The 17,620-nt window shown below is 44.1% G+C and overlaps 1 protein-coding gene and 4 non-coding genes across 5 annotated transcripts; 1 reads left to right on the forward strand and 4 right to left on the reverse strand.

The window, feature by feature from the left end:
• Positions 1-270: 270 nt before the first annotated feature.
• TRNAS-CGA lies at positions 271-352 on the reverse strand. The gene has a single exon. It is a non-coding gene; the product is annotated as a tRNA-Ser (tRNA).
• A 2,150-nt stretch (positions 353-2,502) lies between these two features.
• TRNAL-UAA lies at positions 2,503-2,585 on the forward strand. The gene has a single exon. It is a non-coding gene; the product is annotated as a tRNA-Leu (tRNA).
• Positions 2,586-10,082: 7,497 nt separating this feature from the next.
• Positions 10,083-10,156, reverse strand: TRNAI-AAU. The gene has a single exon. It is a non-coding gene; the product is annotated as a tRNA-Ile (tRNA).
• A 2,191-nt stretch (positions 10,157-12,347) lies between these two features.
• Positions 12,348-15,440, reverse strand: POM121L2 (POM121 transmembrane nucleoporin like 2). The gene has a single exon (XM_040249956.1). It carries the CDS (start codon positions 15,438-15,440, stop codon positions 12,348-12,350), a length of 3,093 nt encoding a protein of 1,030 aa, XP_040105890.1.
• Positions 15,441-17,309: 1,869 nt separating this feature from the next.
• On the reverse strand, positions 17,310-17,381 carry TRNAM-CAU. The gene has a single exon. It is a non-coding gene; the product is annotated as a tRNA-Met (tRNA).
• Between the last annotated feature and the right edge of the window lie 239 nt (positions 17,382-17,620).

The raw sequence follows: 17,620 nt of genomic DNA on the forward strand, positions 1-17,620 counted from the left end.
GCTTCCTCATTTCTATAGTTTTAAAGAGCGCGCGCGCGCACACACACCCCACAAGGGTATTTATGACCTTAGATCTTTATAGTTCTTGCTAGCCCGTTGCATGGTTGGCTGGTTGCTTTTAAATACCAGAGAACTCTTTAGGGAAGCTACCTGCATTTCTGTTATCAGAGCGTGGAATCTTATCACAGGTTTTTAAAAACTAAATCTGAAGCAGAGATTTACAGCGAAAAACAAACCGCCTCGCGAGTTGAACAGGAAGCTACTGAGTAGCGCTGTGAGCAGGATTTGAACCTGCGCGGGAAGACCCGATTGGATTTCGAGTCCAACGCCTTAACCACTAGGCCGTCACAACAACAACAAGAGCACCTTGAGAGCAGTTACTCGTATTTATATAACTCTTCGTCTGTAAGAAAGCACTTTTAGTCAGGAATGAGGATATTTGCAGATACAAGATGGTTTTACGCAGGACAGTTGCTAAATGTGAATTCCTGGGAACTTCCTCTTTGAAAACAAGCTACTTTCTCTTGTCCAATAAATGGAAACATGCTGGTCATACAGGAGATGGTGAGGGTGTGGCACCATCTAACCTGGCTCCCTTTTGCCAGCCCAAGCCAGATCTGCAGGTGCTGAGAGATTTTCTGTGAGAAAGTGGGGAGAATTTGGCAAGTTCAAACTCCAGGACTAGTAGATAGGGGGGATATGCAAATTAGTATGCAAATGATAAGGCAAATCACCCAGAACTTTTTGTTTCTTACCGAATTCTCTATATCCCTCAATATGTGAGGTGACATCATTTTCTTTGTTAGGGATCAGGACAGTGCTTGCCTGGCCAACTGTGTTTGGAAGAATTCTCCCTCTCCGACTTTTTGGATGAGTCTGAGAAGGATTGGTCTTAATTCTTCTTTAAATGTTTGGTGGAATTCACTAGTGGAGCCATCTGGTCCTACACATTTGTTAGTTGAGAGGTTTCTGATTACTGATCAATCTCCTTCGTAGTGATAGGGCTTTTCAGATTTTCTCTTTCATCATGAGTCAGTCCTGGTAGACTGTATGTTTCTGAGAATCTATTTTCTCTGTTGTCTAATTCGATGTATTATTTAGTTTTAAGCAGGTACAGCAATCTGAATCTTTGTATTACCTTTATGTGAAAAGGTTTCTTTGCCAGTTGGCTAGTCAGCTTAGTTGGCTAAAGCATGGTGGTAATGACACCAAGGATGTGGGTTCAGTCCCCATATGGGCCACTGCAAGCCTTTTGTTACTTACTCACTGAATAATTTTGTTGCAGTCATCTAACAAATTGGAGATAACCTCACAGACATCAACTTGGGAATGAATGTTGACTTCATTTGTTCTTCAGCAGTGACACTACCTTCCTTCCCCTCCACCCCTGCCCCCAGCAAACCCAGTCCCAGCAAAAAATGAAATTTCGGCATTTCAGATTTGACAGAGGGGCATTGTCACCACTCACTGCTTGAAATCCAAAGCCTATGTTCATTTAAGGAGGGAGCAGTGCTGGTAAGGCACCATCCCTTTGAAAGAGCTGATGACTGATATTTTCTGGGAAGGGGCTTAGGGTAGAATTTCAGAGGGTTAGTGGATTGACATATTCTGTGGAATCATGGTTCTTCTGGAGAGACTCTTGTTGTTTGGTTGGCACTCAAAGGGATGTTTCCTGAAGCGACTGCATTCCTGGCTGGCTCATTTCAGAAAGCAGGAGTTGACAGTGATTGGTTGTGCAAATGTTCACAAAATGGTTATCATGGATAGATCAACTGGTTTAAATTCAGGTCTGGTGGCTACTTGTTACCACTGCTATAGAACAGTCTTTTCCTAAGTTTGTGATTAGTATTTATTTCAACATTTTACTTTGGCATAAAGCACACATTATTTGTTTGTTTAAATATACAAGTAACATATAATAAAAATGTTTGCCAGAGTACGGAAATAGATGATAGTGAAAGTTGCTCAGTCATATCTGACTCTTTGTGATTTTATGAAATTATCCAGACCAGAATACTGGAGTGGGTAGCCTTTACCTTTTTCAGGGGATCTTCCCAACCAGGGGTCAAACCCAGGTCTCCCACATTATGGGCAGATTCCTCACCAACTGAGCTATCAGGGAAGCTACAGGTATTAAAGAAATGAAAGGGGTCAAAAGGTACACATTTCCAGTAATAAAAAAGAAAATAAGTTATGGAGATCTAAGTTACACTGTGGTAGTATCATTATTAATAACAATATTGTATTGAATATTTGGAAGTCCTTAAAAGAATAGATCCTAAAAGTTTTCATCACAAGAAAAAAAATTGTACCATATGTGGTGATGGATATTAACTAGACTTACTGTGTTTCATTGTTTTTTTCCAAGAAACATTAAAAGGATTTTCATTTTTTAAACTTGATCTCTAATCTCCTGTAAAATTAGTCATAGTCTTCCAGGGACTAGCAAGTCTAATTAATTATAAGCCTGTAATATTGGATAGGTAGACCTTGGGGTCCACCACCGGGATGGCCGAGTGGTTAAGGCGTTGGACTTAAGATCCAATGGACATGTGTCTGCGTGGGTTCGAACCCCACTCCCGGTAGAACTGCTTTTGTTGCTAAGTCATGTCGCACGCTTTTGCGACCATATGGACTATAGCTCGCCAGGCTCCTCTGTCTATTGGACTTTCCCAGGCAAGAATTCTGGAGTGGGTTGCCATTTCCTTCTCCAGGGTATCTTTCTCACCCAGGGATCAAGTTACTTTAGAATGTATCTTACCCGGAAATGACAGTTTTTGTGCAAAATTGGACAATAGTCCAGCATGTAGTTGACTCTGAACTCTTTTTATCCAATCTGACAGGTTCTGTCTATAATTGGTGGATTTAGGGAATTTAGATATGATGTAAATGATACTTGGATTTTAAAAATCCACTATCTTATTAGTTGTTTTCTAAGTGTTTTTTTTTTCCCCTTTGTTCCTTTCTTTTATCTCTTTCTTCCTGTCTAGAGCATTGCCTTATCATTTGCATGTCTTAACAAATCATTAGTGGTTTCCCTAGGGTTTTCTATATACAGCTACAACTAATCAAAATCTACCTTCAAATTATATCATGCTACTTACTGTACCATGTAAGAAGCTTGCAATAATATACTTCCTCCTATGTTGTGTGTCATTGCTGCCACAGATTTTGCTTTCATGTATGCTATAGCTGTACAGTATGTCACTACTACTTTTGCTTAATGCAGTCAGTCATTTTTAGAGTGAGTAAAATTGGGAAAAACATTCCTTATATGTACCTCTATTGTATCCATTTCTGTGGATATTCATTACTTTGTATTTCCTCTTCCTGAGCCCAGCTTATAACATTTCCTATTTTGCAGGTCTGATAGAAACGCACTCCAGTTTTTGTTTGTCAGGAAAGACTTTTATTTCTTATTCAGTTCTGGAAAATATTTTTTGCTTGGTAGAGAATTCTGGGTTTACAGATTTTACAAAATTAGCCTCTCATCACTTTCAAATGTTATCCCAATATCTTCTGGCATATCTAATCTGATGAAAATTCTACTGTTTTGGATACATAGCTAGCTAGCTAGGTATAGCTTGGAATTCTCTGACCTTGGAGCTGAGGTTTGATGTAGAGGTTTCCTCCACTATCAGAAAGTAGTTCAGTTCAGTTCAGCTGTTCAGTTGTGTCCGACTCTTTGTGACCCCATCGACTGCAGCACGCCAGGCTTCCCTGTCCTTCACCAACTCCCGGAGGTTGCTCAAACTCATGTCCATCGAGTTGGTGATGCCATCCAAAAACAGAGTGGAAATGTTCCTATGAAACATTTCACAAGTTGAATTGGCATGAAGAAGCTATTACCTTAGCACCCTTCTTGCATACAGATGCACAAAATAAGTGGAAATAAAACACAGATGCTTATAGACACAGTTTAACGCTGTGGTGCCATGGCACCCCACTCCAATACTCTTGCCTGGAGAATCCCATGGATGGAGGAGCCTGGTAGGCTGCAGTCCATGGGATCAAGAAGAGTCAGACTCAACTGAGTAACTTCCCTTTCACTTTTCACTTTCATGTATTGGAGAAGGAAATGTCAACCCACTCCAGTGTTCTTGCCTGGAGAATCTCAGGGATGGGGGAGACTGGTGGGCTGCCGTTCCTGTGGTCACACAGAGTTGGACACGACTGAAGTGACTTAGCAGCAGCAGCCTTGATACTGAGATGCTGGGTTATAGTTCCTAGGGGAGAAACTTGGCAGTTCCACCCTGGCTGCTCCTGGTGAGCTCAGCTTATACAATAGTTAGTGAAGTCACTCCGTCGTGTCCGACTCTTTGCCACTCCATGGACTGTAGTCCACCAGGCTCCTCAGTCCATGGGATTTTCCAGGCATGAATATGAAGTGGGTTGCCATTTCCTTCTCCAGGGGATCTTCCCAAACCAGGGATCGAACGCGGGTCTCCCACACTGTAAACAGACAGTTTACCGTCTGAGCTACCAGGGAAGCAAAACAAAAACAATGTAGGTCTTTCCAAAAAATGAAGTGGCAGCAAAGTGAACTTTTGAAAAGTGAAGAATATCTGTATTTCATTACCTTGGGAAAATACTTAGTCATTAACTCTCCCAATATCTTTTCTGCTCTTTTCTCTCTTTTCACCTTCTGAGATTCTGATTACAAATATATTAATCAATAATTCTTAAGTGCTCTTTCTTTTCCCTTGATGTTTCAACTTGCGTAGTTTCTACGCCTTCCTTCAAGTTTATCATTTCTTTTTTCAGTTTCTATAGAGTCTACTAATTAAGACTAATTAGAAGACATCCTATGTCTCTTACTGGGTGTCTGTGTTTGAATTTAGCATATTTATTTGACTTTTAGTTTCCAACAATCTATTGAAATGTACCATCTGTTTATGCGTTGGGATAACAAAAGGACCTACTATGTTCCATTGGCATCTGAAATGGAAGTAGTCTAAAGGGACTAATCTTGTAATGTGTGGGATGTGATGCTATCTCCAGAAAAATAATGTCAGCATTGAGTTAAACTGTAGGACACTCAGCTAGTGTTGCAGAATTACTTGGTGGTGGTGGTGGTGGGGTACTCCCACATATTTACTGGCCAGAATTCTCTGAAGTAAAGCGTTCTGTGTGAGCAGTGAAGAAGACACACAGGAGGAAAAACAGTTTTGTTTTTTTCTAATGCACTTCTCAGCTCCAAATTCAGCCTTTTAGACTGCTTTTTGAAAAGGGACCTGGGTTTTTTAAATATTTATTTTCTTGTCGGCAGAGGGTGCAGGAGAGACACAGTAGGAATAAAAGTTTTGCTTTTTGGTTCTAGGAGTTCCTGCAGCCATCAGCATCTTTGGTGTCCAACTGTATTCTTTTGACTTTCACAATAGTAGAAAAAAGAAATTGAGTGTTCATCGATCCATTCACAAATATTTATTGACCATCATGTGTGGTAAATATTCCAGGATGCAAAAAAGAATTAAGACTGGTTGTGGGGATTATACAAACAACAGTGGTTTCCAGTAACTGTTGGAGCACTCATTGCAAACTCTCAAACGGTAACATCATAGATTAAGGCCAAAATATCCAAAGATTGCAATGCAGAGAGACTTTGATCCAGGCAGACTGCAGAATAATTGCCTGAGAGTACTGATGGGGGTACAAACTCCGACAAGCGGGAACTAGGAGAAAAAGGAAAGGACTGTAAGGTTAAACGATGATCCCCACCAGACACAAGTTCTCCATGCAGTTTCTGGGAACGGGAAACTTCTGATTCATTGCTTCCGTCTCCTCCTCTATTCTTTTCCACCTTCTCCACACACAAAATCTTTATTGAAGGTTTTTGAAAATATTTCTGGGTAGGAAAAGAAATGCCAGAGATGGAAGGCATCTGGAAACATCCCCTTTTGCTTTTCATTTGTTGGTTTTAGCTTCTTGTTTGATTGCATTCATTCAACAATTCATTTGTAATTGTAGTCAGTTCAGTTCAGTTCAGTTGCTCAGTCGTGTCCGACTCTTTGCAACCCCATGAATCGCAGCACGCCAGGCCTCCCTGTCCATCACCAACTCCCGGAGTTCACTCAGACTCACGTCTGTCGAGTCAGTGATGCCATCCAGCTATCTCATCCTCTGTCGTCCCCTTCTCCTCCTGCCCCCAATCCCTCCCAGCATCAGAGTCTTTTCCAATGAGTCAGCTCTTCGCATGTAATTGTGGTAGGCGTACCTCAATTGCTTACAAGCCAGTTGCTAGCATTTCAAATCATTGCCAATAGGTCAAGAGTGAAAGTGAAAACAATAAAGCCTTTTGAAGAAAATGTAGCAAAATACTTCCATGCCTTTGAGATGAGCAAGTATATGTTAGACAGAACTAAGCTACACCGTACCTTACAAAAACTGAACCCCTTTTTCTTCAGAAGTTCACTAAGAGAGAAAAACACTAGCCACAGACTGGAAGGAGATACTCCAGATAAAATTCACACACGTGAATTTGTTGGAGTTGGAGCCAGAGAAAGGTAAAGAAATGTTAAAATGCAGTAAGTACTTTAAAAGGCTGTAGTTGTGAGCATATATTGGAAAATCTTTGTTTTGAAGTTGTGAACCTTCATGAGGGCTGCTGCTGCTACTGCTGCTAAGTCGCTTCAGTTGTGTCCGACTCTGTGCAACCCCATAGACAGCAGCCCACCAGGCTCCCCCATCCCTGGGATTCTCCAGGCTCCCCCATCCCTGGGATTCTCCAGGCAAGAACACTGGAGTGGGTTGCCATTTCCTTCTCCAATGCTTGAAAGTGAAAAGTGAAAGAGAAGTCGCTCAGTCATGTCCGACTCTTCGCGATCCCATGGACTGCAGCCTACCAGGCTCCTCCGTTCATGGGATTTTCCAGGCAAAAGTACTGGAGTGGGGTGCCATTGCCTTCTCTGTTCATGAGGGCAGTAGACTACAAAGGAAAGTTTTGTACTTCAGTAAGGTGACAAAAACCAGACGAGTGAGCTGTTCCCGCCTAGTTTTTAACTGGGGACCTTTATGTGTATAAAGCAAATGTGCTGACCACTACACCACAGAAACATCACCCCCAGCTTAGGTGTTCAAGTCTAATAAAATAGCTTTCTAGTTTCCTTGGTTGCAACCCCCCGCCCCCAGTCTAATAATTTTGAATATTTCTCTTGTAGAATATTTTCACCCATATTGCTTTGCTTTCCATCCTTTTAAAAACTTTGTTAAAATAGTAAAAAATAAAAGGAAAAAACCCACCCAGCATTAATGTAATCTGAATTATTCAAGTTCAAAAAAGAAGGAGTGATTAATATTGCCTGAAAAAAGTATGAGCTCTGTGAAGGCTCCACAAGAAAACATTGTACTAGGGATTGTTCTGTCTGAAAAATTTGGATTTTATAAAGGGACCACTGTGTGATAGATAACCTCAGTTTTGCCAGGCAAGATGTAACAAAGAGAAGTGGTTAAGATGTTTATTGACACAAATGGAAATATCTTAGGGTCAAGCCGGGAAAGAAAACATTTCAGGTGTGGTTTGAAACTTTGTTAGAGAAGCCCACTGAGCTTCAAGTTCAATATAAACCATATAGCTCCATTTCAGATGTCTTTTATAGGTTGAAGATGAATGTTATTGGTCTGGTTTGCATTTCAGTATGGGAATGGAACTCTGGAAGAATATTCTGCAGGACAAGAATACACCATCTTGCACATATCACCACGTAAACATCTCTGCATGTCCCTCACCAAAAGAAGACATCAATCACATTCCTTCAGCTTTTAACAACTACCTATCATAGACCTACTCTCAATCAGGCATTTGTGTTGATGCTGATTTAAGTGGTGGCAAAAAAGACCTGCTTTCTATGAGAATTTTGAAAATTAAATTTTTATTTTGAAGTGATTTTCAAAAAGTTGCAAAGACAACAGAATTTCCTTATACCCATTACCCAGTTTCCTTCAATATTAGTTTCTTATATTACCATGGTACCTTTGTTAAAACTAAAAAACCAATATTGATATTTTACTAATAACTAAACTCTTAACTTTGTCTGTATCACACCTGTTGTTACATAATGTCCTTTCTACTCCACCCCCTTCTCCCCCATGCCCCCTCCACGACACTGCCCGACACTGCCAAGATCCCACGTTGTATTCAGCCTCCCTTGGTCTGTGATTGTTTCTTGGTGTGGATGAAGTATTGTTATAGAATACTTGACTATCTTCCAGTCTAGGTTTGTTTGATATTTTTCATGTGACAGCTTGAGGTTATAGGTTTTTAGAAGAGAACAAAGAGATAAAGCACTTGTCCCATCACTTTACATCAGATGTTACATGATAGGAGCATGGCTTACCATTGGTGATGGCAACTTTGATCATTTTTAAGGTAGTATTTGCCATTTTTCTCCCTTTTGAAGTTCTTATGTTTTCCTATTTTGTACTGGACTATTGGAGAAGGAAATGGCAACCCACTCCAGTATTCTTGCCTGGAGACTCTTTTGGACAGAGGAGCCTGGCAGGCTACAGTCCATGGGACGCAAACAGTCAGACACAACTGAGCAACTAACACTAACACTGGACTATTTAAAAGCTAGTCACTGAGTATGGCCCATATTCCAGAAGGGAGGGAAGTAAGCTCCATGGATGGGTCTTGGGTGGGTCTGGGGATTATTTACTTACTTAGGTTGGAATTCTTTCTTAAAGGAAAAATATCCTTTCTGCTGTATTCACTGACTTATTTTTCAATAATTTATTTATATCACTATGGATTTATGAATATGTATTTTATACTGCAGTTTGGATTATAATCCCAAACCATATTATTTGTAGTTCTAAGTGTTCCAGGTTTGGCCACTGACAGCTGTTTCCCTCTTATAAAAAGACAATTCAGTTCAGTTCAGTTCAGTCACTCAGTTGTGTCCAACTCTTTGCGACCCCATCAACTGCAGCACGCCAGGCTTCCCTGTCCTTCATCAACTCCTAGAGCTTGCTCAAACTCAAGTCCATTGAGTCGGTGATGCCATCCAACCATTTCATCCTCTTGTCCACTTCTCCTGCCTTCAATCTTTCCCAGCATCAGGGTCAGTTCCAGTGAGTCAGTTCTTCACATCAGGTGGCCAAAGTATTGGAGTTTCACCTTCAGCATCAGTCCTTCCAATGAATATTCAGGGTTGATTTCTTTTAGGATGGACTGGTTGGATCTCCTTGCAGTCCAAGGGACTCTCAAGAGTCTTCTCCAACACCACAGTTCAAAAGCATCAGTTCTTTCGTGTTCAGCTTTCTTTGTAGTCCAACTCTCACACCCAAACATGACTACTGGAAAAACCATAGCTTTGACTAGACAGACCTTTGACTCTTTGCTAAAGAGACGATTAAAGAAGCTGTTTTTAGCTGGTGGTTCAGATGGTAAAGATCTGACTATAATGCAATGTGGGAAGCCGCGGTTCCATCTCTGGGTGGGGAAGATACCCTGGATAAGGGAATGGCTTCCCACTCTACCTGGATAATTCGATAGAGAGAGGAGCCTGGCGGGCTACTGTCCAACTTTCACTTTTCTTTTCTTTACTGCTGTGTTGATATTAATACTTTTTTTCACCTGTCATTTAAAAAACCTTGTTTCATCCTTTGCTGAACTAGTTAAAACCTAAGTGTGGAAGTGTAGAAAGCGTCGATGGTTTCAGTTTATTTATAGATGAATATAGTACAAGAAGTTCAGTTTCTTTGCAGAATCAGTTATCCAGTGGAAAAACATGCCCAGAGCCACTCTACTTTCCTTGCTAGTCACTCACTGCTATCCTTTCACCCTGCAGATGGGGTTCAATGTGTTGCGCTTAGTCCCTCAATCATGTCTGACTCTGGCTTCTCTGTCCTTGGGACTGTCCAGGAAAAAACCCTGGAGTGGGTTGCCATTCCCTTCTCCAGGCAGGGATGGAACCTGGGTCTTCTGTATTGCAGGCAGATTCTTTACCGGACTTCTACCTTCAGGGAAATCAAGGATTTCAACCAGCTTTATCTCTCAGACAGTAATTGTGACACCCCAGTGGATATGAGACCAGAATTCTCATGTGTGTGTAAATGTAACAAAACTATCACCTCACACCAGTTGGCCCGTACGGGGATCGAACCCGCGACCTTGGCGTTATTAGCACCACGCTCTAACCAACTGAGCTAACCGGCCACCTGATACTTGTTCTGTTCCTCTTCACCCAATTAAACAAAAATGAAACGAAATGGTTTCTTCAAGTTCTTGGGGGCAGGAGGCTGGGAATGCCGGGAGAGAAACGAACACAAAAACCCGAAACAACCAAAAACTACAATTAATTTTTAAAATCTTCACATTGTTCCTATTTCACTCTTCCCCTATCTTGGAGTTAGGAAAGAAAAAGAGAACTCAGTGAACTGTAGTTCTTTGGGGCCTGGCTCAAACTATTCTGATTGTGATTGTTAATCAGGCAATTACCTCTGTCTGTTTGTTGGTGTCTCCACAGTCTAGCACACATTTCCAGCCTCCAGTCTGTCTCCATTTGATTCCTTCCTCACAGAGCAACTAGAGCAATATAAACCCAAACTTGTGTTTTTCCTAACTTAAAATCTTTCCAGGATTCTCCATTGTATTTGGAATCCTATCCACACCACTGGACATGGTTTATAGCATATCTATGATCTGCCCCTGCTTCTCCCAAAGCTTGTCAGACTCCTTGAACAGTTATCCCAACAGATCTGCTCTGTTTTTTGGATGATCCTCTGAAGGTGTTTTGTCTTTGGTCTGTGACACCCTTCCCCAGTTTATTCCCAGAATACACACCTTAAAACAGAAATCAGGTTCAAAGACTTCTTTGGTAAGATGAACTTCTGTTCTGCTTACATTCCCCCAGCCTTTGTCATTTATTTTGAAATCACTGGCTACTGACCAATCAACCTACTAAACTATTATCTCCCAAGCAGGAGTTTCCATTTCCTCTGAATGTCTGGTGCAAAGAACAATACAGGGCATATAGCCATCACTATATAAATGCTAAATTATCATGTAAAGAGTAGTAGAAAGGATCTCATACTTTTTCTCTTATCCCGCCCCACTCTATAAGACAGCAATCCTGGATTGTGGAATGTCTTTAAAAGGTGAAATAGCATGAATATTTAGAGTCATATATACCTGGGTTAGAGTTCTAACTTTGGTGATTTGCTGTAGGGAGGGATAAGTGAGCACAGACTTTGGAGCCAAGAGGATTTAAGTCCCAAATTTAACCTTTACTAACTGGTTGAGATTGGGCAAGTTTCTCAGTATCTCTCTGCCTCAGAATAGATGTGAGTTGGATATTAATTCCTATACCATAAACTCATGTCAACAATTTACTTTTATTGTATCAACCAATTTGAGATGGTTTATTTTTCCAATTATGTCTCTTTCAAGGTATCCATAAAGCAGGAGATAGATGTATTCAGGGAGTCATTCTTGCCTTTTTTTTTTTCATTAGGATGATAAATGCTAAGGAATATGTTGAGGCTTACTCATAGACCTCACATTGGTTATGTACTTTTTCTCTTTTATTCCTCAGGTCCAAGAGTTTTACTGCACTACCTACCCCAGCTAGGAGAGGTGTGAATGTAAAGGGTGACTATATAAGGTATTATACAAATTAAAAGAAAAAAATGAAATGTAAGCTTTGGTTCCCTAACTGAGCATTTCTGACTCATACTGGAGGAATTATGACCTATGGTGTAAAGAGCAGAAGCAAGATTGCACCACTGTGTCTTTTTCCCCCCAACCCTCCTGCGGGTACCCTCATGGGTTAACCACTGATCTTCAAGGAGAAGTTGGATTCAAGGTCAAACTGCATTAAAAGCTTCTCCAAAGATATATAAAAGTTAAAAAAATAAAAGCTTCTCTGAAAACCAATTGAGGAGCAAAGGTGAGAGAAATGAGGACTCGGTCACCCTAGGGAATCAGATAAAGGAACCACTTCTTTGGGCCAAATAAAAGAAGGCTGAGATTTAGAAAGAATCTATTCCACCTTCCAGAGTTGCAAGAGGGCTGTATTTGTTGCCTCCCTGTCGTGTCTGTTCCCAGAAAAAAAGCAGGAGGCAGAGTCCTGATTGAGCTCATCCTTGACACAGAAAGAAATGGGCAGGGAGGGGAAGGCAAGGCTCTGTTCAGTCCCAAAGATTTAGTTCCACTCAGTTCCATTCTGCTATTATCACTGATACTTTAGTCTTTCATCGTCTTCTAGAACGTAGATTAGGACCACAAGGCGAATGTGCAAAGCTCTCACCTTAGATCTCAGGTATTTTTGCTATAGAGACTTAGAAGATGCTGAGGAAATTCACTACACTGAGGTCCACATCACAGTATGAATGGCAAGGAACACAGGTTATTTCTTATGGGAATGATGCCTTCGAGAATGCCCTTGCTCCCTATTCCTTGAGGTTTTTGATTTTGTGCCAATGGGAAATGATGAGGCTGGCGATCTGAAAGATCCTTTTCCAACAGAGCCCTGGGGAGGTGAAGAATGCATTCCAAAGCCAAAACTGCTGCCTGCCTTAACTGGTCCAAGGACAGGAGTGCTCTGAGCAAAAGGATCCATGGAAGGGCCCCTAAACATAGTTTTTCTTGCAGAAATGTTGGCCCTCCCCAAGGCAAAAGGTGTGCCCTGGCTGGTCAGGCCCTGGTTTTTTGGGCCCCAGCCTCTACCCAAGGGTGTGATGGTGCTAGTTGCCCCACTTGGCACCGCTCCAGTGCTGAATGCTCTGGCGTTGGAACTCATGTCTGGAGCAATCACACTGACCCCAGTCTCACCACAGTCCATAGGGGTTACTAATCCCCCAAAGTCAAAAGGTCTTGGGGCTGTGCTACCAAACACTGAGCCACAAGCCCCAGTCCGGTGGGTTGGGGTAACAACTCCAAAACCATTTGTATTAGCCTGACCAAAGGGAAAAGCTATTGGAGTGTTGTTAACATCTGGCCGGAGGTTGGTAGGGATGCAAAAGGTGGAGGCTGATGGTGCCAAACCTCCAAAGGCTGACTGAGTGGGACTGTTGAAAGATGGTTGAGTCAGAGTTTGTGCTGGGATTGAGGATGCCACTGTTGAGTTTCCAAAAATGAGAGAGCTACTGAAGCTTGGGCCAAGGGCTGGTTGGGGGGCTCCTTGCTTCTGCCCATATGCAATCCCAAATGTAGGCTGGGGAGTTGCTCCCAGGGATAGTGGAAAAGGTGGCCTTGGGCCTGACCCCAAGGGAATTGTGAATGCTGAGGTTGAGCTGGAGATCCTGGATGACAATGCAGGCTGGTTGGTGTTTCCTAGGGCTGAAGCAGACAGAGAGCTAGCCCTAAAATTGGCAGTGCTCCTGGTAGGGGATATTTGGACAGCACTGGGAAGAACCTGGCTAAAGATAGTGACTGTGTGTACAGTAGGGATGGAAGGACGTTGGCATGGTGGCAAAATGAAGCCTGCAGCTGGGGAGAAACTGGCCTTGAAGGCACAAGCAGCCCCAAGAAGGAAAGTGTGGCAAGTGGAAGGGATGGAGTAAGTGTTGCCCATGGTACTGGTAACATTCACTACACTAAAATCCGAAGGTGGTTTAAAAGAGTCTTTGGATGTGCTGGCTGGTGTGGTGGACATGACTACAGAGGTAGCCTTGACCAGGCCATGGAAGAGATGGGTAGAAGCAGGGGTAGGTGGAGGAGAGGCCTGCTTGAAAGAGAAAGGAGCTATCAAGGGCATAGTTTTAAGTGGTCTTACACTGCCAAAGATAGGCCTGAAAGTGGGAGTTAAGGTACCCGGAGCTGAAGATGGAGCAGCTGTGACTGAAATTCTAGAGTATAAGGAGGTCCCAGTCTCACTATTGGGTGGGAGCGCCAAAATGGGTTTTGACATGTGGTCAGCAGAAGCTGCAACAGGAGGCACAGATGCAGGAGGATGGGGAGCTGGGCTGCTCATCAGTCTAGATGAAGTACTTTGCATAGTGGGGGCTGTAGGGATAACAGCAGATGAGTCCAGGTGCGCGGCAGCCTGAGAAGTCAAAGGTAGCCTTGTGGTGCCAGTGACTGGTGATGTGGGAGAAACAGGGGCCAGACGGATGAAAGTAGCTGGGAGTTTTGAGTCCGAAGAGATGCCTGAAAGGGGGTCTGACTGTGAGCGCCCAAATGGGGCTGGAAGGCTTGCTGTTGTCAGAGGTGAGTGGGCTGCACTGATTACCTCTCCACTGGGTTGTGGGAAGGCCGGTGGACCTGGAGACTTCTGTAACTTATTTAAACTTTCCAACTGAGGATCAGTGCCCTGGGTTGGAGCTGTGCCTGCAGAAGGCAGGGTGAGAGATAGGGAAGGCTGAATAGCAGACCTAGACTCAGAGACAGAGTCTGTGGTGATCTCAGTTGTATTCTCTCTGGCTTTGTTGTTCGATTGGAGTCCAGTTTTCTTCCCTAAGGCGAGGTCTTCAGGGACTGGATGACCAAGCTGGGGAGGTGGACTGAGAGATAGCAGGTTTTCAGGGCTAGATGGAAGCAGTGGAATCTGATTTTGCTGTCCAGAGCTTCCAGATGTTTCTGGGGACTCATCTGATAGCAGTGGGACTGGAGGGTGAGACTGATGACCTTTTTCTTTCTTTTTTACTGGCCACTCTGGTATCTGGAGTGATGCACCGGGAATACTTTTCTTCCAAGGTTCCGAGAAACCTCGAGAAGAGCTGAAAGAGCTTGTGATAGCATTTCTTTTGGAGTTAAGGGAGTCGCCTGTGTGTGTGCTGGTCAAGGAGTACATGGAGGAACAACTGGGCCTCTTGTTCAAGCTGTGATCTGAGCTCCAAGGGTTGAGGCTTCTCTTCAGAGGCCCAGGCCTGGGCACAAAAGAAGTGAGGACTCCCTCTTTCACCAGAGGTTTAAATGCAGATGGTCTGGTCTCTGGAATACTTCTCTTACAGTCAAAGCTCTCATGGAACAGTGGTTCTTCCAACCTCACTTTCCCCTTCTTGCACTCTTTGAGGGCCCTCAGCACCGTTTCCTTTGCACAGGGGTCTGGGAGCCTCTCAGAGGGCGAAGACCCTGCAGAGTTGATTACCTCTCCTGGGGAAGCGGAGGGGGGCACTGTCCGCTCAGGAGGAACGATCTTTATGGTCACTGGGTTCCATATTGCCCTGGGGTGCCGCAGAGACCAGATACTCCGCTTGAAGTAACCTTCCCACCAGTCTGAGGGAAGAGGCCCCATGATGGAATTCTGGCATCTCTTCGTGGGAAAGCGCCTCCAAGCCTCACTGACCATCCACGCGGTGGGGTTGGTAGGAACCCAGTCCGGCGGCCTCCTCGCAGGTCTGTGTCGAGGGGCAGGGTGGGCACGATGGACGTGCTGAATCCGGTAGACTTGATGAAGGGACTGAGCTGGCCGGCGGTTCACTGGCCTCTCCGACAAGTCTGTGCGCCCTTCTGCTGGGGATGATGGCGAAAGTCCCAGCTTGCTCAGATAACTGCCCATGCGGATCAAGGAAGCGGAGTCGGTGACTTGGAATTAGGGCTTCCGCTCCCGAGGTTTCCGACAACCCAGCCGCGGTCGAAGTGCGCAGTGTTCGGATGACGGTTGGCATCGCGGCACGAGGAAAGAGCAAGGGTCTCGGGGCGCTCCACATCCTCCAGGTCCGGTATCCGAAAGTCAGCAGCCGGTGAAAACAGAGGACACACGGGACGTCGGCGGTCGGGGTGGCCTGCTTGGCTATTTTGAGGCAGAAGCTGGACGCTCGGGCCTCTGTTCTCTCCTCTCCAGTTGCAGCGGAGAGGGATTGGAGAGGAAGCGCGCGGCCGGAGTTCACCCAGGCACGCAGAGCTAGAGCTGGGCAGGCGCGGAGTCTCCAGATTACCGCAGCGGCGGGCAGGAAGGGGCCAGGCTGCGGGAGGCGGGCCTGATCCATGCGCCCTCCTGTTCCCTGGAGTCGGAATAATGAGTGCAGTCCGAGCCCCGCAGGGTAAGTCGGGGTTGGGGAGCTCGCGGGAGCGCAAGACTGGAGACTCGGACGCGAGGACCTGTGCAGCCCAGACTACGTTCTTGGCGCCAGCAGCCGGGAGCAACTCAAGCGGGATTTGCTGGGTGGGGATTCCCGCACTTCTTTCCTTTGCCTTTTTGTTCCTGCAGCCAGTAGGGGTCAGTCATTGCCTCCTGGATGACAAACTCCGGACGTAGCCCCACCATCCAGGGTCCCCCCCCCGCCCGGAGACTGAATCCGGTTTACCCTCCGATTGTTCGTACTGCTTCTACAGGCGCTGCAGCAGTCTGGAGGGGTCTCGAGGCTTCGGACTGAGCCAAAGGGATTACCTGTCTGCCGGCCGCGAACCTGAGCGCCTCCGCAGGCACCCGGCTTAGTCGCTAGCTCAGCCACCCAGACTCTCTCTTCATTTGCGATCTTCACCTAACCCAGTGCGGTCGAAGCTTTCGGAGGGGAGCAAAGGAGTGGGAGATTTAATTTGAGGCTGAATATTCAGACTAAGCCAGGGTGAACTAGGGGACTAACATTCTGAGAAATTAAGAAACAACGTTTTAAGATTTCTAGAACAACTCCTAATAATAAAATTGGCATGAAGACAACTCTTTGAAGAAAGATCATTTCAAGGTTAAGGAACTCGGAGAGAGGGTTCCCTTCAAAACCCACACCGTCCAAAAATGGGTCCAGACATTTCGCACTTCATCGATCTCTTTCTCCTTGAACTTGCATTTCTATAGAATCTTATGCCAATATAACGTATGTTTACACTTAAAGTCTTTATTCGATCATCCTACTATACTAGTCTGTACCAAACAAGTATAAACATTGAAATCTGAAATTTTAATATTTAGTGATACCACAAATCTGTTATAAGCAAATTTGGGGTTTAATTTATATTTGCATTTACTAATAGAATGCAATCAATCAAAACATCTTAAGTAGGTAATAAGTTGAAAAACCTCTTTACTGGAAGATGTAACAGAAGCAAATATGGAATTTATCACTTCTTGCTCCATGAAGTAGCATACAATGTCGACCACCTCGACAGAAAGAATATTTCCAATTGCTCTTCTGCTGGACACCAGGGATGGAAGGAATTTTACAATTCGGAGTAGTGTGCCACTTCAGATAGAAGAGTTTTGGAATTGCCTAGTGGGAGAATCGTGGGATTTTAAAGTAAGGTGGGAAACAACCCAAATTAGAGGATTATCAAACTCGTGAATTTTTATTGATTAAACATGGAAGATGTAGAAATTGACTTGGTTTCTGTTCTTGTATCCTGGTTGGAATAAGTTTAGCGAAAATCAGTCAGTTCAGTCGCTCAGTCGTGTGCGACTCTTAGCGAAAATAAACAGGTGTAAAAACCTCCCTAGCAGAGGATGGTTTCGATCCATCGACCTCTGGGTTATGGGCCCAGCACGCTTCCGCTGCGCCACTCTGCTCGCCTCTTAAGCGGTCTCACTGTTTTTCCTTTCAATGATTATATCACCGTTTGTGCTATATATATTTCCTCTCATTCTGATGGTTTCCGCCTCACCTCTCTCTCCCTTACGCATAGAAGATCCGCTCTTCCATAATCAGATGACCTCGGATCATCACCTCCAGATCTGCAATTTTCCAATCTGCCAAAGAGTGACCAAGCTTATCAATGTACCCCTCCCCAGCACCTTTCCCTCACCCC

The sequence above is a fragment of the Oryx dammah genome, unplaced genomic scaffold, assembly GCF_014754425.2.
Source record: "Oryx dammah isolate SB20612 unplaced genomic scaffold, SCBI_Odam_1.1 HiC_scaffold_11, whole genome shotgun sequence".
In the NCBI taxonomy this organism is placed as follows: Eukaryota; Metazoa; Chordata; class Mammalia; order Artiodactyla; family Bovidae; genus Oryx; species Oryx dammah.

What these genes read in the sequence shown, in the direction of transcription:
- POM121L2 (XM_040249956.1), bottom strand. Translation starts at nt 15,440, where the DNA reads ATGGGCAGTTATCTGAGCAAGCTGGGACTTTCGCCATCATCCCCAGCA.